A 23,858-nucleotide genomic window follows, 5' to 3' on the forward strand; every position below is an offset into this window, starting at 1 on the left:
ATTCAATGGGCTCAACATGCCTCTCAGCAATTTCCTTGGGATGTCTACTTTCCAAAATGGGGTCATTTGGGGGGGGTTTGTACTGCCCTGTCATTTTAGCACCTCAAGAAATGACATAGGCAGTCATAAACTAAAAGCTGTGTAAATTCCAGAAAATGTACCCTAGTTTGTAGACGCTATAACTTTTGCGCAAACCAATAAATATACGCTTATTGACATTTTTTTTTACCAAAGACATGTGGCCGAATACATTTTGGCCTAAATGTATGACTAAAATTGAGTTTATTGGATTTTTTTAATAACAAAAAGTAGAAAATATCATTTTTTTCAAAATTTTCAGCCTTTTTCCGTTTATAGCGCAAAAAACAAAACAAAACGCAGAGGTGATCAAATACCATCAAAAGAAAGCTCTATTTGTGGGAAGAAAAGGACGCAAATTTTGTTTGGGTACAGCATTGCATGACTGCGCAATTAGCAGTTAAAGCGATACAGTGCGAAATTGTAAAAAGTGCTCTGGTCAGGAAGGGGGTAAATCCTTCCGGGGCTGAAGTGGTTAAAGGATAAGTTCACCTTTGGGAGCATGTTACATGTTTTTCCTGTTTTTAGAGTGGACCATGTAACATGTTCCTACTCCTGCAGCCATTCAGGGATCTGCTGCCTCTGTGTGACAGCAGTACAGGAAGAAGATCCCTGTACCAGCTGTCACTTTTTAAAAGAGCGCAGCTGTGTGGGCAGAGTTCCGAGAATGAATGAACTACAAGTACGGACACCTTTGCGGCTGTCGGCTTGTAGTTCTCAATTTTACTGTTGACTGCACTAGGTAGTTCATTGATTCTTCTTGTAAGTGTGAAACCGCCTGCTCAAACAATGTACCGGCAGACTGCTTACATGGACATTCTGCAGGAGACTGCCGATTACTGGTGCAATGCTTTCCAGGCTTCTAAAAAGAATAAAAAAATAAAATATATTTATATATCTGCAAAAAAAAGTGCATTTATTTCTTTACTTATTTTTTAAGGTGAACTTATCCTTTAACCCACTGTAGTATTCTGGGAATGTCAGAGGCTTTCTGTACAAGACAACCTGTCCCTCTGCCCCTCCCAGGGTCTTGACATCTACAGGGTGGCTTTCGACTACCTGCAAAGCTGTGAGCACTCTGCAGCGACAGTGTTGTACCTCAGAGCGGTGCACATGCAGTGTTTTCTCTTCCCATGTGGAGTATCAGGATCTTTTTATTTACTGCCATCACAATGTGCCCTCTGCAATAGGCTTTAAAAAAAGAACAATTACATCATACAAACTACTATATGAATTTCGACAACGAGCAACAAACATGATCTCCTAGAGTGAATTCACGATTAGGGTCTCCTGTTACCAATACTATTCATGACCAACAACAGAGGTATTAGAGATTGCGAGCAGCCAACAGGAATTTCAAACTTTGCAGCAGCAGCAGCAGCACATATCTCTTCATATTCATTATTAATGGTTGTGGCCCTATGATCGAGAGAGATGTGGATCACATAAACACGTGACAAGACTTACAACATAAATAGAAGTGTGCATTGGTGGTCTGGTCGGTATGCCAAGAAAAGGGGGCAAAAGACTAAAAGACTCATAACTCTAACTGAGATAGATTGCGGATCTATATGCGCACTACCCCTGTAGGGGTTATAGGAGCTGGTGAGTGGGGACCCATGAGGGGGAGCACGCAAGTCACCTGGCAAGAGTCATGAACACTAAAGTCACCTGCAATTATTTGTTTTAAGCACAAACTATTATTTGTTTTAAAGCATGAACATTGATTCACATTTGGAACGGGTGCATTTATGTGTTTTTTTGCAATTGATGCTATTTTTATCTTTGATGCAACTGGTTTGATTTTTGCTTTTGATGCATATTTTTTTTTAATTTTTTTTTGGAATATATACATTTTTATATTTATATTTTTTATATATTTTTTGGTAATAATAATAATAATAACCTCTTTTTTCTCATCACACCCAATATAGCAGTCTTGGAGCACTGTTTGTTTTTTACTAGCTAGTGGTGTCTGGACAATATACAATATTATCGTCACTGGATATATACAGACTTTGGACTTTTTTTTATAATATCGTATTCTTTTTTTAATACGAGGGTGTATTCACTAATATCACTGGTTAATTTAATTTTACTTATGTCAGTTTTTTTTTGTATGTTTTTAGTGGTGTCATAGGAGTATCATTGCACACTTATCCTCAATAGGTGGACCCTTACATCTTTTCACCCCCACATCTAGGGCGCAGTTTTATTACTATACTATTGTGACCTTATTTTTCATGCCATATAAGGAGTAACCTGTAAGATCACTTTTCAGGGCATTGATGTACTTTAAGTTTATCTCTGTGAATTCACCCTTTAGTGGTTTTTAGGCAGAGGTTTGCCCTTATCTAGGTGTATCCATGTACCCCTCATATAGGGTGGTAGACCTATTCATACCACACTGACCTAATTAGTTATAGAGTTCTTTTGGGTTATATAAAGGGTGACCTGACAGATTGCTTTTCTGCACATAGGTAGCGCCAACCACCCCACCTCTGCTATACTTTTATAAAGTCCAACGTGGTGCCAGATGGAAACCTGAACTAATCTCAGGGAGAAAGACAGAGAAAAGATGAGTGGCCCACGTGTAACCAGAGATGAATTGCCAACTGGGTGCCGCTGCGTGTTTGTGTGGCTGATTGTTTGCCACTGTGGTGTATTTGCTAGTTTGTATGCGGGTTTGCACATAGATGCATGCCACGAAGTATTTTATACTACTGGAGATGAAATTGCATGGTTGCAAGGGTGTCAGTGAGTCTCAGGTTGCTGGGACGATATTGCGTGGTTGCAGGGGTCTCGACGAGTATGAAGGTTTGTTTTTGAGACGACATTGCGTGGTTGCAAGGGTCTCAGTCTGGTTTGCTAAAACGATGTTGTGTGGTCGCAAGGGTCTCAGGTTGCTGAGACGATATTGCGCGGTTGCAAGGGTCTCACAGTCAGGTTTGCTGAGACGGTATCACATAGTTGCAAGGGTCTCAGTGAGTGTCAGGTTGCTGAGACAATATTGCGTGATTGCAAGGATCTCGATGACAAAATAGGGGATAGTTTTATGGCATTTTTATTAATAATCTTTTTTTTTTACTAGTAATGGCGGCGATCAGTGATTTTTATTGTGACTGCGACATTATGGCGGACATATCAGACATTTTTGACACATTTTTGGGACCATTGTCATTTATACAGCAATCAGTGCTATAAAAATGCACTGATTCCTGTTTAAATGACACTGGCAGTGAAGGGGTTAACCACTAGGGGGTGGGGAGGGGTTAAGTCAGTACTAGGGAGTGTTTTCTAACTGTAGGGGGGATGGGCTAGCTGTGACACGTCACTGATCTCTGCTCCCGATGACAGGGAGCAGAGATCAGTGACACTGTCACTAGGCAGAACGGGGAGATGCTGTTTACATCAGCATCTCCCCGTTCGTCCTCTCCGTGAGGCGATCGCAGGTAGCCCCGCGGCGATCGAATCCGCGTGACCTGCAACCCGACACACAGAGCACCCAGCCGGCGTGCACACAATGGCACAGTGGGAAATTCAAGGGGACTTACCTGTACGCCCAATTGCCCAGCCGTGCCATTCTGCCAACCTACATCGGCGTGCGCCGGTCGGGAAGTGGTTAAGCGAGCAGGCATAAGGGATAAGGACAACGGCCGTTTCATTCCTAGGTTCCATAGGGGGAACTAACGAACGATATGGGAGACAACGAATGGTAACAAATTGATAGGACATAAAGAATGTGGTAACAAATCTTATTTGCGACAGTGAGCCAAGCCAGTGAGTTCGCGGCGGACTGTGGCTGGAGTGCAACATATTAGGAAGGTGTGGCGTGATGCCGTGGCCCGTGCATAAGGCAAAACAACAAGGTTTGGTGTAGAAAATAGAACGTGAGAAGTACCAAGAATGATTTGTGAGTTCCACTGCGGGAACTGAACACACGGTACGGGCGACACTGCGAGTGGCCACGAATTATGACATGACTAACACGGTAACGAATCCTACCTGCGACAGTGACCACGGCTGGGTTCGCATTGGACTGGAGCGGGTGTGAAACACATCCAAAGAGTGTTGTGTTGCGCCATGCATGACGCACAGAAAATAACTTTGGTTTGGCAAATAAATGAGAGAAGAACCTTGTACAAACGATTCGTAAATACCGCTGCGGGAATTAAAACACAAGGTCATGGGGGAAACAACGAACGGCAACAGTAGAAATTATGCAATGCATCTGATACGAATCGGTTGTAGAAAATATGAAATGAATCCGATACGGATAGGTAGTAAGGAGTATTAAATTAATCTGATACGATAGGTAGTAAGGAGTATTAAATTAATCTGATACGAATTGGTTGTATTGGTTGTATTGTAGAATGTATGCCACCCCTTGCTCTGAAACCGAACACCAACCAACCACCCATCCCCCCAGGCTAATCAAGTGCAGACAAGACACCAGGTGGGTCTAATTACCACTTCAGTCAGCCCCGTACAAATAATACATGCTCATCTCCAAATGGATGAGACGGCAACCCCATGGACAATGAATCTTATAACCAGTGAAGCCTATGGTGAGTGATATCAGACAACGCCCAACAGCGGCTCGGAGGCTTGGATTTACAAATGAATCGTATGTTTGGCAGAAGGAACTTACGAATGTACTAAGCCTGTGCCGAATGATGTCGGGACATGAGCTACAACAACTCGGAGGCAGGTTTTTTACAAACGGGATGCACATGATTCGAAAAGGTTCGAATACTACCTGCGACAGTGAGTGGGAACAGTCGACGAAGACCACGAACGGAGAAGCTGCAATGCACTTGCGATTGAATGCACAGACTCACAAATAAGGATGAGCTCTGGCGTGTTCGCACACTCCACGTGCAGAGCCCGCCAGGAAGTCGGCACGGCGCTGCGCTAATCACAGGCAATGAGACATTTACCCGATGTGCGGCTGCAGAGATTGGGAAATGTCTCACTGCCTGTGATTAGCGCAGAGCCGTGCCGACTTCCTGCCAGGCTCTGCACATGGAGTGCGCGAACACGCCAGAGCTCATCCTTACGAACATGAGGTGAGCTGGGAAGAGTCAGCCCAGTGACGTGTATTGTGCACTGAACCGACAAAGAGCATGGGCGAGTGGACTGCTTAACCACTTGCCGCCCACCATATAGCAATATGACGTCGGCAAAAAGGTTGCGATACCCTGATCGGACGCCATATGGGGGTGCGCATCGCGGCGATCGTTGTTGCGGCATGTCAGTCTGACACACCACAACTCCGATCTAGGTAAAGAGAGTCTTGATAGAGACTCTTTACCACGTGATCAACCGTGTCCAATCACGGCTGATCACGATGTAAATAGGAAGAGCCGTTGATTGGCTTTTCCTCAGTAGAGGAGAGCCGATCGGCTGCTCTCCTGACAGGGGGGTGGACTGTGCTAATTGTTTATCAGCGCAGCCCTACCTCGGATGCCTGCCCAGGACCACCAGGGATGGCCACCACACTGGACCACCAGGTATGCCACCCTAACCACCAGGGAAATGCCAATCAGTGCCCAGGCAGCTGCCAATCAGTGCCAATTAAAAATGCCTGCCAGTGCCACCAGTGATGCCTATCAGTGAAATCTATCAGTGCCAGCCATCAGTGCCGCCTATCAGTGCCCAGCAGTGCCACCCATAAGTACTTATCAGTGCAGCCTTTCAGTGCCCAGTTTCGCCCATCAGTGCCACCCATCAGTGCCACCTATCAGTGCTGCCTATAAGTGCCCATCAGTGCCCATCATCATCGGTGCCGCCTTATCAGTGAAGGAGAAAACTTACTTTTTTACAAAATTTTATAACAGAAACAAAGAAAAACTTTTTTTTTCAAAATTTTCGGACTTTTTTTATTCGTTTAGCAAAAAATAAAAACCGCAGGAGGTGATCAAATGCCACCAAAAGAAAGCTCTATTTGTGGGAAAAAAATGATAAAAATTTAGTTTGGGTACAGTGTAGCATGACCGCGCAATTGTCATTTAAAAAGTGACAGCACTAAAAGCTGAAAATTGGCCTGGGCAGGAAGGTGCGAAAGTGCAATGTATTGAGGTGGTTAAATACCCTCTGCGCTCCTCCCATAAATTCAGGCCACCATACTGGCCTTCCTATATATACCGACAGCTGTCATTACAGTCACATAGAAAGACACATATGATGTTTTTATAGCACAGGAAATGAAGATACATGGGTGAAAAAAATAATCTGCAGTATGCAGCTAACAGCCCTCATTTATCTAATTAGAATGGACACGTCATAATCAGCAGAATATACTGTAATAAATGGCTCTACTTTTCAATGTTAAAGAAATGTTAAGCTGGTTAATTATCAACATTGTGGACCTGGCAGGAACATTTATATTGAGATCACTAATAGACAGAGACATTTAAACAACAAAGGAAAGGTGGAAACCTTTGGATGCTGGAAACAAGGTGGTATATTTTTGTCTTGTATTTCTCAAAACATCTTTCAACACTATTGATTTTAGAATATCAGCAACCTTCAAACTGTTGGAATTTCATCAGTTTAAGGGCAAAGAGACATGAAAATCTATATTGCAGCTGCAGAAAGAATAAGACTCCAATAAACTATAGTAATCACTGAGCAACTTAACCAGAAAGCACCAAGATAAATGTGAAGTTCAGACCTACCTTAGTATAATACACAGAAATAAGGGCATAGGGGTTGATTTACTAAAGACAAATAGACCGTACCCTTTGCAAGTGCAGTTGCACTTATTTTCCCCAAAGCTTAGTTAATGTAGTGAAGCTCCACTTTGAAAAAATACCCAATCAGGTGCCAGGAAGAACAACAAAACAGCACGATTGAAGGATGGAAATTACCACATTCACTAAGCTCTGGGGGAAATTAGTACAACTGCACTTGCAAAGTGCACAGTCTAATTGCAGCTACAAAGCACTGTGGCCACGGCATGCGGACACTCCCAGCTGCTGCCTCTGCAGCTAAAGGGGGTAGCACTTTGTTGGCAGTAAAAGTATGGATTAACCACGTGGTTTAAGAGCAACCCAAATGCTAGTGTGACTGACCACTTACAGGTATTTATACAGAGCCAACCATTGCGCTTTACATATATTATACAGTGGGTAAAATAAGTATTGAGCACGCCACCATTTTTCTAGGTAAATATATTTCTAAAGGTGCTATTGACAAGAAATTTTCACCATGTCAGTAACAACTCATGCAATCCATATATACAAAGAAACTAAAACAAATATGTTCAGAAATTAAGTTATGTGTAATAAAAATGGAATAACACAGGGAAAAAAGAATCTATCAGTAATTAGAAAGAAATCCTGTCTCTTGTCCGTGCAAATAATATCAGCTGGTTCAGTCTCAACTGATGGCCTAAAAAAGGTGTCTCTTTACCATTTATTGACAGAAACATCTCATGATGAGTAAAAGAAAGAGCTCTCTCTAAACCCTTACAACCTTATTGTTGCAAAACATTGGTTATGGAAGGATTTTTAAAGTTTTGAATGCTCCAGTGAGCACTGTTGGGGCGATAATCCAGAAGTGGAAAACATAATTTCACCATAAACTGGCCACAACCAGGTGCTCCTCGCAAGATTTCTGACAGGAGTGAGGAGTGAAAAGAATCAGAAGAGTTGTCCAAAAGCTAAGGACCACTTGTGGAGAGCTTCAGAAAAACCTGAAATTAGCAGGTACAATTGTTTAATACTGAAAATTAAAAATGTATATTGTTGGGGGATTTTTTTTAAATTTCAGATATGATGCAGACACATATATTGCTTTATAGATGATATGGTTTATTTGTGATATGATTTGCTAAGGATATTGTGGCGCCGGAAGGGTTTTATGTTTTAGATAATATTTTTCTACTTATTAGAAGATAGAGAAGGAAAAGGGGGAAAAAAATGCTATTGTGATCCAATGAGGATCCCAATGAGGAATGTATACTTTGACTAATGTGTATTGTGGTTTTTTTTTTTTGTATATTGTGTTTTTGAAGTGTGTACTGTATTTGTGCTAGTGTTGTTAATTTGAAGAAAAGGAAAACAATAAAGAGATTTATAAAAAATAAATAAATAAATAATTAAGCAAGGAAGGTAGAGGAAGACTTACGTTTTCGCAGTGACATCCACATACTGACCAGGACGGAAATGTGCCGCATAAAGGGGAGTACCTGAAAGTAAGAGAGACAGAGAAAGAATTTGGTCACTAAATCCTTTGAAAAACCCTGTCACTGTAATTTTAGCATGGATGAAGACTTGATAAAGTGTATGGAACTCCGATCACTAAAATTCCATATACAGTAAGCTTAAAGGTGAAGTCCAACCTGAGATCGTTTGGCTGGGCTTCTCCTTTGGGTCACAGGAATGCAATTCATTTTGCACTCCTGTGATCCATTTTGCAGCAGATAGCAGTCTGAAGTCCGCTCTCTGCTGATGTCACACAGATCAGTCCAGGAACGGCGTGATCCCGACTCTGGGAGTCTGGATCCGCCAGGTGCCAGAATTAATAGCCCTCTTAGCGAGACGCTGAGACAACCGCTCCCCGCCCCTCCACAGCTCAGCGCTCCAATGAGCATGGAGGAGCAGAGAGGACCGAGCCATCATGTTTTAGCTTTTTGCATAGTTTAAGCACTATATTCAATTCATATATGTATTATAATTCATGAGCACTGCACTATTGGGTATTCATATAATACCCAATAAAGTAATTTTCAAACTTTTTAAATTGGCATCCTACAAATTGAAATACCTGGTAACCCTACCATGAAGGTCCTTAGTTTAGGCACTTTCTGTTACAGGTTGAAAACGCTCTGTACCCCTTTTCCAACTGTGCTCCTGCATGGTCATCCAAGCTACTTTTAGGGCTACACAAGTGGCCAATGTAACACACATTATGCAGGCATGGTAAACTGCTGTTCCCATCACAAAACTCAACCCAATGAAATGCCCTGCAGCCATTGCTGGAGCGCATACATGTGGACACTAAAGTACAGTAGTTGCAAAAATGGACGTAGCAGATCAGCAGTGTTGAGATGCAACAAAAAATCAAAAAGGTGAAAACAATTATTGTATTAAGCAAAAGCAATTGTTTATAATACACAGTGCGCTTTAACAACCCAATTCTTATTTAGTTACGGTTACATCTACTTTAAAGTATAACTAAAAGCAAAACTTTTTTCTGTTCTGGATACAGTTCAGATGAATTAGAATAATTTGTGTTCCTATTAGAAAAAAAAATCATCCTCTTTTTCTGTTTATTGTTATCACTGAAGAGAGAAAAAATCCAAAATTTTGGATTGTCACCTGAACAGAAACATAGGTGTGATCTTCCAATGGGAGGCACTAGTTCTGGTGACAACCAGGAATTCCCTCACTTTGGCAGGATATCCTGTCACTTCCTGCTTTGTGGGACAAGAATAGAAGGAAAATCTCCCCCATGGGACACAGATGGCAAAACAACTGACTGGGGTTATAACCTTCCCTTAATGCCTTACCTTTTACTGTAAAAGATAAATATTAAAGTGTCATTAAATCCAAATCATTCTAAACTGTAAACTTAGACACTAGAGCATTTGTTTTCAATAGATTGCAAAAAACCTGGTTTATCCGCCCTCTTGTCTGTGTCCCTGCTGTAGTTTGACATTGTGTAGTTTGGCCGTTGCCACACCTAGTACATATGCTAAATTTTCAGTGCTTTTAACCCCAAAGAAGGTGTTAACAAGGGGTTAAAAGCACCCGATTTCAATGGGCAGGGCGGTGCAGGAGCAGTGTTTAGACAGCTCCCATACTGCCACAAAGATGCTGCTTGCAGGACTTTACAGACCGTCCCGCAAGCACACCGCCCCAGTGTGAAAGCATTCAGGCTTTCACACTGGGGTGGCATGAGAGGCGCTTTACAGGCGCTATTTATAGCGCTAAAACGCCTGTAAAGCACCTTAGTGTGAAAAGGGTGTAAGTCATTCACTTCCTCCTCCTCCTTCCAATCTAAGCAGCCCACATGACTATAGTTTCACATATGTGGGTGGGCGTATACAGAGTTGTAAATTACAGTTCCCTCCCTTTCTCCTCCTCTATGCCCACGTATTGCTAAACACTATGGGAGCAATGGGAGCAGCATATAAGATGGTCATTGATAAAGGAATCACCTCCAAGTTAGTCCTGTTAAACCAAATGTCTTCTGCTGACGTATAGAGCATACGTCAGCAGAGTACTAGAAACTCCACCGTTAGATCTTACCCTGTGGTCGGGAAAAACCTGGAAAATCTCAAGTCACCGCCGAACATCGATGATTGAGGCTGGGTTCACACTGGTACGACAAGCGCTCCGACTTTGGGAGCTCATGTCGCAAGACATGAGCAAATCAATTTTTCCCTATGAGAGCCGTCTTACCTGGCCCGACACAAGTCAGTCCAACTTTGAAAATGCTCCATGCACTACTTTGGACCGACTTTGATCCTACTTCAGCCCATTAAATATAATGGAAGTTGGATCAAAGTCAGATCGCCGTCTTAACCACTTAAGACCAGCCTCGTTTTGGAATTTAGGTGTTTACATGTTTAAGGCTGGGTTCACACTGGTGCGACACGACAGCCATCCTACTTTGGATCCGACTTTGCCCTGCGACTAGAAGCCGTCATGCGTCCGAGTTTCAATTAACAGGGATCCGACTTGGATCCCCGCCAACACCAGGCACTGTGTTTGGTATGAATCTTGAGGGGGAACTCCGCGCAAAATTTTAAATAAAAAAACGGCATGGGTGCCCCCTCCAAGAGCATACCAGCCCCTCGGGTCTGATATGGATTTTAAGGGGAGCCCCCTACGCTGAAACGGCGTGGCGGTCCCCCCAAAATCCATACCAGACCCTTATCCGAGCACGCAACCCGGCCGGTCAGAAAAGGGGGTGGGGACGAGTGAGCGCTGAACCGTACCAGGCCGCATGCCCTCAACATGGGGGGTGGGTGCTTTGGAGCAGGGGGGTGCCCTGCGGCCCCCCCACCCCAAAGCACCTTGTCCCCATGTTGATGAGGACAAGGGCCTCTTCCCGACAACCCTGGCTGTTGGTTGTCAGGGTCAGCAGGCGGGGGGCTTATCGGAACCCGGGAGCCCCCTTTAATAAGGGGGTCACCAGATCCCGGCCCCCCACCCTATGTGAGTGAGTATGGGGTACATCGTACCCCTACCCATTCACCTAGGAAAAAAAGTGTCAATAAAAAAAAAAAAAACACGACAGGTTTTTAAAATAATTTATTAGGCAGCTCCGTTGGTCTTCTTCCGACTTCAGGGGTCTCTTTCTTCTTCTCTCGGGCTCTTCCGCTATCTTCTGCTCTTTTTCTGGCTCTTTTGCTAGCGGTGGCCCTCTTCTCTTCTTCCGATGTTGACACGACGCTCTCTCCCACTGTAATGCCATATGCATGATACGTAATGACTTATATAGGGATGGGGCGTGGTCACTGGGTGATTGATGTTACCCGGTGACCCCGCCCCTTATTACGCCACAGTCCCATCATGCCCCGGGACTGTGACGTAGTAAGGGGCGGGGCCACCGAGTGACATCACCCAGTGACCACGCCCCATCCCTATATAAGTCACTGCGGACTGCGCATACGGCATTACAGTGGGAGAGAGCGTCGTGTCAACATCGGAAGAAGATAGGGAAGATCGGGCCACCGCTAGCAAAAGAGCCGGCAGAAGATAGCGGAGGAGCCCGGCAGAAGATACTGGAGAGCGGGAGAAGAACCAGAGAGTGCGGAGAAGAGGCTGGAGAGCACAGAGAAGAAGGAAGAGCCCCCCGAAGTCGGAAGAAGATCCCCGGAGTCGGAAGAAGACCCCCAGAGCTGCCTAATAAATTACTTTAAAAACCTGTCAAAATGTGTTTTTTTTATTGACACTTTTTTTCCTAGGTGAATGGGTAGGGGTACGACGTACCCCATACTCATTCACATAGGGTGGGGGACCTGGATCTGGGGGCCCCCTTATTAAAGGGGGCTCCCGGATTTCGATAAGCCCCTCACCTGCAGACCCCGACAACCAACGGCCAGGGTTGTCGGGAAGAGGCCCTTGTCCTCATCATGGGGACAAGGTGCTTTGGGGTGGGGGGGAGCAGGGAGTGCTCCGACTTTGGCATGCGACTTGTGCTCTGACGATCTTGAAGGGGAACCCCACGCCAAAAAAAAAAAAAACGGCATGGGGTTCCCTCTCCAAGAGCATAACAGGCCCTTCAGTCTGTCAATATATCATTTCAGTGACAACTTATTTTTTGCCAATTTTCACCGGTCATCATCAATCGTCATGGGCACAATTTCCTTGGGGTGTCTACTTTCCAAAATGGGGTCATTTGGGGGGTTTTGTACTGCCCTGCCATTTTAGCACCTCAAGAAATGAGATAGGCAGTCATAAACTAAAAGCTGCGTACATTCCAGAAAATGTACCCTAGTTTGTAGACGCTATAACTTTTGTGCAAACCAATAAATATACGCTTATTGAGGGTTTTTTTCCCATGTGGCTTAATACATTTTGGCCTAAATGTATGAGTAAATTGAGTTTATTGGATTTTTTAAAATAAAAAAGTAGAAAATATAATTTTGTTTCAAAACTTTTTTCGCTTATATCACAAAAAAATAAAAATCCCAGAGGTGATCAAATATCACCAAAATAAAGCTCTATTTGTGGGAAAAAAAGGATGCAAATTTTGTTTGTTTGTGTACAGCATTGCATGACCGTGCAATTACCGATAAAGCAGCGCAGTACCAAATTATAAAAAGTGCTCTAGTCACGAAGGGGTAAAACCTTCCGGGATTGAAGTGCTTAATACATGAATCCGAAAAGTGTCAACAAAATCGATTATATAAGACTGTATTTAGGTTATCTTTATGTATCTGAAATCACAAAAGCATTCCTAGTTTAGAGTAAAAAGTAATTTTCAAGATGAAAACAGCAGAAAGTTGGATAATACCTGGCTTTAGTATGGCATTGTCCGAAACCTTGAATTCACTGATTTTCTGCTTTGGTGGTACCGCAGCTTCGCTATAGAACTCCAAAAAACTTTCTGATCTCTGCAAGATAAAAAAAAAACAACTGTGTGGGAAGTTCAACAAAGTGAAGCACTGAGTGTGCATATGGCAACCCAATATACAGTAGGTACTGACACTTACAGTATCTCACAAAAGTGAGTGCACCCCTCACTTTTTTTTTTTTTTTTTTATATCTTTTCATGTGACAACACTGAAGAAATGACACTTTGCTACAATGTAAAGTAGTGAGTGTACAGCTTGTATAACAGTGTAAATTTGCTGTTCCCTCAAAATAACTCAACAGACAGTCATTAATGTCTAAACTGCTGGCAACAAAAGTGAGTACACCCCTAAGTGAAAATGTTTAAATTATGAACACAGCCAATTACCTTACATGCAAAATATATATTTTTATATTGAGGGTTTACTACTATGTTAAACTTATACAGCGAGTTATTGAGCCCATGCATCCGGAATTGGAAGCAAAGCAATCCTAATCTTACAGAAAGCAATTTAGTGGGCAGTCTGTAAAGTCACACTTGGATAATCCCATTTATTAGGCAAGGTCACAAAAAAGAAAATCCCATTTTATTTCTGCAAGACCATTTTAAGACATAATGGGACTTGTTTATAAAACTGAGCCAAGAAAACATAAGCCATTTCCCATAGCAACAAATTAGATTCTAGCTATACCTAGCTGTATATTTTCACAGTGCAGGTTAGAAAATGAATTTGAACACCTGGCTGCTGTGAACAGCCTCATTATTTTTTCTTTGTAAAATATCTAATAAATGACGTCAAAAAACATTGATGCCGCAATTACGCTGCAGAAGCAAACATGTCGACAAAATAGTAAAACAATACTATTATAAAAACAGTAAAAGTGCCGTGCTATTTTACAAAGAACTTTAACAGTGTGAATTAACCACTACAAAAAGGTGGGTTAAAAGTGCAGACACCAAGAAAAAGCTTGAAAGTTCATTTATTATCCTCATAAGGACTCAAGTGATGAGTGATGTCAAACAAACCAGAAGAATCCTCATTAACCACACATAGCCGCTTACCAGATATCCATGATCACTACAAAGAAAGCAGTCAACAAGCGCAGTAAATGTCAATGATTGGGGTTGGCGTTTTGTCTTATGACGCCATCTTATGACGGTGAAACAGTTGGGTGGAGCCACAATGTAGGACATCATCACGTACCGAAATAGACCACGGCCATCTTGTTGGCCATCTTTCTTGGTTGGAAACAAAACTATCAATATGTTGGGCTTCTTTTATCCTATGTTATGTGCAATACAAATACTGTTTTATTTACACTATGAGATGGTTCTGCTTCCTTTATGATCTGTATGTTTTTGAGAGATTTACTACTTTTTGGTGGTGATTTGATCCTGATACTAGAGGAATTGGAGCAAGTGAGTTGAACCAAAAGACTGATTCTACCTGGAATTTCACCCCAATCATTGTGCATGTTGAGAGCTCTTTCTTTGTAGTTGTCATGGATATCTGGTAAGCAACTATATGTGGTCACTGTTGGTGGAGGATGCTTCTGGTTTGTTTGACATTACACACCACTTGAGTCCTTATGAGGATAATGAATGAACTCTCAAGTTTATTCTTGGTGTTTGCACATTTTTATTTATGTAAAGTAAGTAATAATACAAATAAAGTTGCCATATACAATATTCAACAATAGTAGTGATAATGATAATGTAAAGGAAATTGGTATAGGATTATTCAGTTCTTGTATTTGCACACTTTTAACTATGTTAATTCACACTGTTTAAGTTCTTTGTAAAATACTGCTGCACTCTTACGATTTTATACTAGTTTTAATTTGTTACCTGCAAATTGTGCTTAGCTGCTTATATCCACTTGTTTAAAGATTGTGTCCCAGCACGGGTAGTTAATATTTATTGCTTTTGAAACAATACCATTACTATATTTAAAATCCTAAATAAAAACATGACAAACCCCAATAAAAGACATAATACCATAGACCTGAAAAGGGAACATCTAGAAATGTTAATTATACCTGAGGGGCCCCCTGAAAATGTACATTTTTTCTGGATTTCTTTCTAAAATATAGCAATGCACCTAGTATGTGAAAGTGCCAAGGCACTCCTCTGTCTACAGACATGTAGCTGTATATCTGCAGTGTGAGATCTATAGCACTGCTGCCTCTGACTGCTAGTTTCAGGAGATCTGAAGTGAGATTTGGTGATGTTGTTACTGTGCTGCTTATTGTTCTCTTTGCTAGACAAAATGGATATCCCTAAACAGAGACACGGTACAGAACAAGGCATGACAATTCAGTATGAGGGAAAGACCATTTGTAGGGAAACCACAAGCAAGACCCGGAACTAAAAATGTGTGTGTACAATAGTGCAAATGTAATGTGCATAGCTTCAGTTTAAAATAAGTGCAAATGTAGATCATGTGCAAGTCCAATCCTTATATAATCCTTTCACAGTGCAGATTGATCTCCAAATTATTTACTCCCAGGAGTATAACAATAAAAATACAGCAAGTGCCCAAACACTGATCCTCGGTATTGTGAATTAATGTGCAGCATATGAAAGGTTTCTCTTCTTATAAATCTTTTCCACCACAAATATACAGTGGATATAAAAAATGTCTACACACCCCTGTTAAAACGTCAGGTTTCTGCGATGTAAAATAAATGAGACAAAGATAAATCATTTCAGAGCTTTTTCCACCTTTAATGTGACCTATAAACTGTACAACTCAATTGAAAAACAAACTGAAATCTTTTAGGTGGAGGGAAGTAAAAATAAAAAAATTAAAAATAATATGGTTGCATAAGTGTGCACACCCTTAACCACTTCAGCCCCGGAAGATTTTACCCCCTTCCTGACCAGAGCACTTTTTGCGATTCGGCACTGCGTCGCTTTAACTGACAATTGCGCGGTCATGCGACGTGGCTCCCAAACAAAATTTACGTCCTTTTTTTCCCACAAATAGAGCTTTCTTTTGGTGGTATTTGATCGCCTCTGCGATTTTTATTTTTTGCGCTATAAACAAAATAAGAGCGACAATTTAGAAAAACCGCATTATTTTTTACATTTTGCTATAATAAATATCCCCCAAAAATATATAAAAAAAATGTATTTCCTCAGTTTAGGCAGATCATATTCTTCTACATATTTTTGGTTAAAAAAAAAAAATCGCAATAAGCGTTTATTGATTGGTTTGCGCAAAAGTTATAGCGTTTACTAAATAGGGGATAGTTTTATGGCATTTTTATTTATTTATTTATTTTTTTACTAGTAATGGCGGCGATCAGCGATTTTTATTGTGACTGCGACGTTATGGCGGACATTTTTGGGACCATTGTCATTTATACAGCGATCAGTGCGATTAAAAATGCACTGATTACTGTGTAAATTACACTAGCAGTGAAGGGTTTAACCAGTAGGGGGCGGGGAGGGGTTAAGTGTGTCCTAGGGGAGTGATTACTAACTGTAGGGGGATGGGCTAGCAGTGTCATTACTCTGATCACAGCTCCCGATGACAGGGAGCAGTGATCAGTAACACTTGTCACTAGGCAGAACGGGGAGATGCTGTTTACATCAGCATCTACCCGTTCGTCCTCTCCATGAGGCGATCGCGGGTATCCCCGCGGCGATCGAGTCCGCGGTACCCGCGACCCGACTCACGGAGCTCCCGGCCGGTGGTACGCACGCAATGGCATGGCGGGGAATTCAAATGGACGTACCTGTAAGTCCATTTGCCCAGCCGTGCCATTCTGCCGACGTACATCGGCGTGCACCGGTCGGGAACCAGTTAAACAAATACTTTGTCTAAGCACTTTTTTGATTTTATTCCAGCACTGTCTTTTTGGGTATGAGTCTATCACCATGGCACATCTTGACTTGGCCATATTTGCCCACTCTTTGCCCACTCCTGTGCACAGCCCTCTTCAGATCACCCCACAGATTTTCAATCAGATTCAGGTCTGGGTTCTGACTGGGCCATTACAAAGCTTTAATCTTCTTCTGGTGAAGCTATTCCTTTGTTGGTTTGCATGTATGCTTTGGATAGTTGTCATGCTGAAAGATGAAGTTCCTCTTTATGTTCAGCTTTCTAGTAGAAGCCTGAAGGGTTTGTGCCAACATTGACTGGTATCTGGTACTGATCATAATTCCCTCTACCTTGACTAAGGCCCCTGTTCCAGCTAAAGAAAAAAACAGCCCCAAAGCATGATGCTGCCACCACCATGCTTCACGGTGGGTATGCTGTTCTTTTGGTGATGTGTAGTGTTGCTTTTGCTCAAAACATAGCTTTTGGAATTATGGCCAAAAAGTTCAACCTTGGTTTCATCAGACCAGAACACATTTTCCCACATGCTTTTGGGAGACTTCAGATATGTTTTTGCAAAATTTAGTCAGGCTTGGATGTTTTCCTTCGTAATAAAAGGCTTCAGTCTTGCCACTCTATCCCATAGCCCAGACATATGAACAATACTAGAGATTGTTGTGACATGTACCACATAGCCAGTACTCCAGATATTCCTGCAGCGCCTTTAATTTTGTTGTAGGCTTCTTGGCATCCTCCCTGACTAGTTTTCTTCGTCTTTTCATCAATTTTGGAGGGACGTTCAGTTCTTGGTAATGTCACTCTTGTGCCATATTTTCTCCATTTGATGACGACTGTCTTCATTGTGTTCCATGATATATCTAATGTCTTGGAAATTCTTTCGTACCCTTCGCCTGACTGATACCTTTTAACAATGAGATCCCTCTGATGCTTGGGAAGCTCACCTCAGACCATGGCATTGCTGTAGGATGCTACTAAGAAAAATGTCAGGAAAGACCTACTAGAACAGCTGAACTTTATTTGGGGTGAATCAGAGGAACGTTAAATGATGGCAGGTGTGTACGGACTCCTATTTAACACGAGTTTGAATGTGATTGCCTAATTCTGAACACAGCTACATCCCCAGTTATAAGAGGGTGTGCACACTTATGCAACCACATTGTTTTTTATTTTTACTCCCCCCTCCTAAAAGATTTCAGTTTGTTTTTCAATTGAGTTGTACAGTTTATAGGTCACATTAAAAGGTGGAAAAAGTTCTGAGATTATTTATCTTTGTCTCATTGTTTTACATCACAGAAATCTGACATTTTAACAGGGGTGTGTAGACTTTTTATATCCACTTTACAGTGCATCCAGAAAGTATTCACATCACTTCACTTTTTCCACATTTTGTTATGTTACAGCCAGTGTTAATTTTGGCAGCAAATTTCGATTTAGTTTTAGTCTTAGTACTAAAATGGCATTTTAGTTTTAGTCCCATTTTAGTCCTCTGCAATTGGTTTTAGTCGTATTTAGTCGACTAAATCTTCAGTACATTTTAGTCGACTAAAATGTCCTACGTTTTAGTCGACTAAAACTCATTTTAGTCATCTAAAATCTAATGGATGTAATTAAATTGTAATGCATTAGTTAACATTTCTCTACAATTTCCAAACTCATTATATACTGCTGGAGTGGAAGTTGTACCAAGTAGTTCTGCGCTGCCCAAAAAACAAATAACCAATAAGCAGCTAACACGGCCAATAGGATGTTGGCATACAACAATAAGACCAAAATATATGTGTAGCGCTAAAAAAAGTGTAACAAAAGGGCAATGTAGTCCAATTGGTGGTGAGAAACATCTAAGTGAAACTTAGAAGACAGTCCTCCATGTTTACAGGACTCATGAAAGCTAATAGTCAATATAAATGCAGTGACTTCATGTGAAGAACAAATCAAATGAGTGACATCTGAAGTGAAGACAGAAGAAGTACACCACCACCGACAATGAGAAGGTTACCGGATCTCGTGGACCCAAGAGGACATACGCCCAATTGGGTCAAATCAGGCTTGGGTGGTGGGTGATGGTAGATGTTCCGGAAGAATAGTGGAGATGGACATTCAAGAATAATATGTCCCTCAAGATGATGTTGAGAAGTAGGTGGCAATGATGTAAAGCAAAAAGGAAAAAGGCCACATAGCGTAATTCCATAAAAGAAGTATCAAATTTATTTAAAATAAGAGATACACTCACATGTAGGTCTTTAAAATCAGCGCTGTAAAAATATGGCGGCAGTGGGGTCCTACCCGACGCGTTTGTCCTCGTAGACATCCCTCTTAGACATCCCCATGGACAATGCCCATCAATGCAGCCTTATCAGTGTCCATCTGCAGCCTTGTCAGTGTCATTGAAGCCTTCTCAGTGCAGCCTTGCCCCAGTGCAGCCTTGCAGCCATGTCAGTGCAGCATTCCCCATTGTCCATTGCAGCCTTGCACCGGTGCAGCCTTGCACAGATTTAAATATGGCGCCACGGAGGGACTCGGCGGAGCAGAGCGAGTGTCGATGAGATCGCAGGGACTGGGCGGAGCCGAGATGCATATAGCCGAGTGTACTCGGCTCTGCTCACAGTCACGCCCAGTCCCGCCCTATGATGGACATAACACAGGTCCAATGGTGGGACTGGGCAGGACTGTGAGCAGAGCCGAGAAGAGCCGAGTACACTCGGCTATGTGTATCTCGGCGCGATCGCTCCGCTCACAATCAGCGGAGATCAGCGGGGGATCGGCGTATAACACGCACCCACGATTTTCCCCTGATTTTAAGGGGAAAAAAGTGCGTGTTATATGCCGATAAATACGGTATTTAAGATATTGAGGTATGAACATGCACTACAGACCAGTGTTAATTTTGAAGTCGAATTTCGATTTTGTTTTAGTCTTAGTCTTTTGACTAAAATGCCATTTAGTCCTATCCTATTTTAGTCTTTTGACCAAAATGCCACTTTAGTATTTTAGTCATCTCAATTGCTTTAGTTTTAGTCGTATTTTAGTCGACTAAAATAGTATTCATTTAGTCGACAAAATTAACACTGGTTACAGCGTTATAACGCAATGGATTCAATGACAGCATTAAAGAAGAAGTTTGTTTGAAATCTTTTCAAATTTATTAAAAAAGATTGAGCTCAGGTGCATCTTGTTTCCACGGATCATCCTTGAGATGATTCTACAACTTGATTGGAGTCCACCTGTGGTAAATTCAGTGTATTGGAAAGGCACACACCTGTCTATTTAAAGTGGTTTGTAAACCCTTAGGCCGTGTTCACACTAGTGCGACAAACGCTCCAACATTGGGAGCTCATGTCGCATGACGTGTGAAAATCAATGTTTCCCTATGGGAGCCATCCTAACTGTCCGACACAAGTCGGTCCGACTTTGAAAATGCTCCCTGTACTACTTTGGTCCGACTTTGATCCGACTTCAGCCCATTGACTATCACTGAAGTCGGCTCAAAGTCGGATGGCCATCTTGCATAATCGGAATTTGGCATGCGACTTGTCCTCAGACGATCTTGAGCGGGAACTCCGCAACAAATTTTAAATAAAAAACCGGCATGGGTACCCCCTCCAAGAGCATACCAGGCCCTTGGGTCTGGTATGGATTTTAAGGGGAACCCCCTAAGCCCAAAAAATGGGCATGGGGGTCCCCCCCAAAATCCATACCAGACCCTTATCCGAGCATGCAGCCCGGCCGGTCAGGAAAGGGGGTGGGGACGAGCGAGCGCCCCCTCCTCATGAACCGTACCAGGCCGCATGCCCTGCGGCCCCCCCACCCCAAAGCACCTTGTCCCCATGTTGATGAGGACAAGGCCCTCTTCCCGACAACCCTGGCCATTGGTTGTCGGGGTCTGCGGGCGGGGGGCTTATCGGAATCCAGGAGTCCCCTTTAATAAGGGGGCCCCCAGATCCCGGCCCCCCACCCTATGTGAATGAGTATGGGGTACATCGTACCCCTACCCATTCACCTAGGAAAAAAGTGTCAATAAGAAAAAAACACACTAGACAGGTTTTTATTTATTAGTAATTTATTAGGCAGCTCCAGGTGTCTTCTTCCGACTTCAGGGGTCTCTTCCTTCTTCTCCTTGCTCTCCAGGCCTCTTCTCCGTGCTCTCCGGTTCTTCTTCCGGGCTCCTCCGCTATCTTCTGCTCTTTTGCCCACTCTTTTGCTAGCGGTGGCCCGGTCTGCTCCGCCGTCTTCTTCCCTCTTCTCTTCTTCCGATGTTGACACAACGCTCTCTCCCGCTGTAATGCCGCATGCACATTGCGCAATGACTTATATAGGGATGGGGCGTGGTCACCGGGTGATGTCACCCGTGACCCTGCCCCTTGAGACGTCAGTCCGGGGGCATGATGGGACTGTGACGTCATAAGGGGTGACCACGCCCCATCCCTATATAAGTCGTTGCGCAAAGCGCACACGGCATTACAGCGGGAGAGAGCATCGTGTCAACATCGGAAGAAGAAAAAAGAGGGAAGAAGACGGTGGAGAAGACCGGGCCAACGCTAGCAAAAGAGCAGAAGATAGCGGAGGAGCCCGGCAGAAGATACCAGAGAGCGGGAAAAGAACCGGAGAGCGCGGAGAAGAGGCCGGAGAGCGTGGAGAAGGAAGAGACCGCGGGAGGAGAAGGAAGAGACCGTGGAGAAGAAGGAAGAGACCCCCGAAGTCGGAAGAAGACCCCCGGAGCTGTCTAATAAATTACTTTAAAAACCTGTCTAGTGTGTTTTTTTTATTGACACTTTTTTTCCTAGGTGAATGGGTAGGGGTACTATGTACCCCATACTCATTCACATAGGGTGGGGGGCCAGGATCTGGGGGCCCCTTATTAAAGGGGGCTCCTGGATTCCCATAGGCCCCCCGCCCGCAGACCCCGACAACCAACGGCCAGGGTTGTTGGGAAGAGGCCCTTGTCCTCATCAACATGGGGACAAGGTGCTTTGGGGTGGGGGAGGCCGCAGGGCACCCCCCTGCCCCAAAGCACCCACACCCCCATGTTGAGGGCATGCAGACTAGTATGGTTCAGGAGGGGGGGTGCTTGCTCGTCCCCACCCTCTTTTCCTGACCAGCCGGGCTGTGTGCTCGGATAAGGGTCTGGTATGGATTTTGGGGGGACCCCCACGCCGTTTTTTTTCGGCATAGGTGATGCCCCTTAAAATCCATACCAGACCGAAGGGCCTGGTATGCTCTTGGAGGGGGAACTTATGCTGTTTTTTTATTTATAATTTGAGTAGAGTAATGAACCGAGGAGAAAAAATTAAATTCTCCAAATTGTTGCCAACATCCCGAATTGTATTTATGGAAGGAACCCTAAAAGAAAGAGGGAACACTTGTACCCCTGGTACAGCCACAATATTATTATAAAACCATATTTATTTAGAAAAATTGCTTAAAAAAATGTGATACTAAAAACATGACGATCTGTACATAACATTGGTATACATCATAATTTGCATATATTTTGTTTTCTAACATTTCAAACTGAATCCTATTTTCTCCTCAAACCGAACATGTTTCAGGATGATGTCCCTTCTTCAGAGGCGTTTTATAGGAGAAAGAGATGGTTGTATTCAGTATTAATGTTTAAATATGTATGTAATATAGCAGTATGTATACAAAGAATATATATATATTTTTTCTTAAGAGTTTGGAGTAGACCTCTGCCGCCAAATGTCCATCAAGAAGATGATGGGCCCCGTCTGTGCCCAGAGAAGCCCTCTGCAGACTGACGCCTGATTAAAGGAACACCCCCCTCGCCACTCTAAAAGGTCCCTTTCGGTGTCGCTGTGGTGGTCATCCTTTTGTGGGACCTTTGTGAGGGCTTCTCTGGGCACGAGCGGGGCCCATCATCTTCTTGATGGACATTTGGCGGCAGAGGTCTACTCCAAACTCTTAAGAAAAAAAAAAATATATATATTCTTTGTATACATACTGCTATATTACATACATCTTTAAACATTAATACTGTATACATCCATCTCTTTCTCCTATAAAACGCCTCTGAAGAAGGGACATCGTCCTGAAACATGTTAGGTTTAGAAAACAAAATATATGCAAATTGTGATGTATACCAATGTTATATATAGATCATTATCATGTTTTTAGTATCATGTTTTTTTAAGCAATTTTTCTAAATAAATATGGTTTTATAATAATATTGTGACTGTTCGCCTTCAAAGTCCCTCTGTACCGGTGGGTACAAGTGTTCCTTCTTTCTCTTTCTGTGAGGGTTCCTTCCATAAATTTATTTCAAATTTGGTGTGGAGTTCCCCCTCAAGATTCATACCAAACAGTGCCTGGTATTGAAGGGGATCCAAGTCGGATCCCCGTTCATTGAAAGTCGAACGCATGTCCGCTTCAAGACGCAGGGCAAAGTCGGATCCAAAGTAGGACGGCTGTCGTGTTGCACCAGTGTGAACCCGGCCTTACAGATCACTTTTACTTACAGGTGAGCCTAGATTAAGGCTTACCTGTAGGTGCAAGAAATATCTCCTAAACCTACACGGTTTAGGAGATATTTACAAAAGACAGGCACCGATGTCTACGGCGCAACGGCGCGCAGGCGCACTGAACATGCCATTTCTAACTGCAATCATGTCGTTAGTGGTGGCACCTGCGCGCATGAGCTGGAGTGACGTCATCGCGGCTCCGGCCAATCACAGCGCCAGAGCCGCGATACCCGGAAGGAAGATGGACACTTCATGGAAGAGGGCACAGCGATGCATAGTAGCTCATTATGTGTCAGGTAAGTGACACATAATGGGCTACTATGCGATGCATAGTAGCCCATTATGCTTTACCTTTGCAGGGAAACAAAGAGGAAGTAAAACCCATCAGGGTTTACTTCCTCTGTAAGGGCCCACAGTTAACA

General features: G+C 43.0%; 1 protein-coding gene across 3 annotated transcripts in view; it reads right to left on the reverse strand.

Moving 5' to 3' along the window:
* Window positions 1-23,858, reverse strand: part of MRPL3 (mitochondrial ribosomal protein L3) — a 197,071-nt gene that overhangs the window by 101,303 nt on the left and 71,910 nt on the right. For all 3 annotated transcript variants that reach the window (XM_073630340.1, XM_073630341.1, XM_073630342.1), the window contains exons 5-6: window positions 13,054-13,153; window positions 8,212-8,272 (exon numbers count right to left, since the gene is read on the reverse strand). In XM_073630340.1, the coding sequence (XP_073486441.1) occupies window positions 8,212-8,272; window positions 13,054-13,153 (161 nt within the window). The remainder of the gene's footprint in view (window positions 1-8,211; window positions 8,273-13,053; window positions 13,154-23,858) is intronic.

Source organism: Aquarana catesbeiana, linkage group LG05 (assembly GCF_042186555.1).
Source record: "Aquarana catesbeiana isolate 2022-GZ linkage group LG05, ASM4218655v1, whole genome shotgun sequence".
In the NCBI taxonomy this organism is placed as follows: domain Eukaryota; kingdom Metazoa; phylum Chordata; class Amphibia; order Anura; family Ranidae; genus Aquarana; species Aquarana catesbeiana.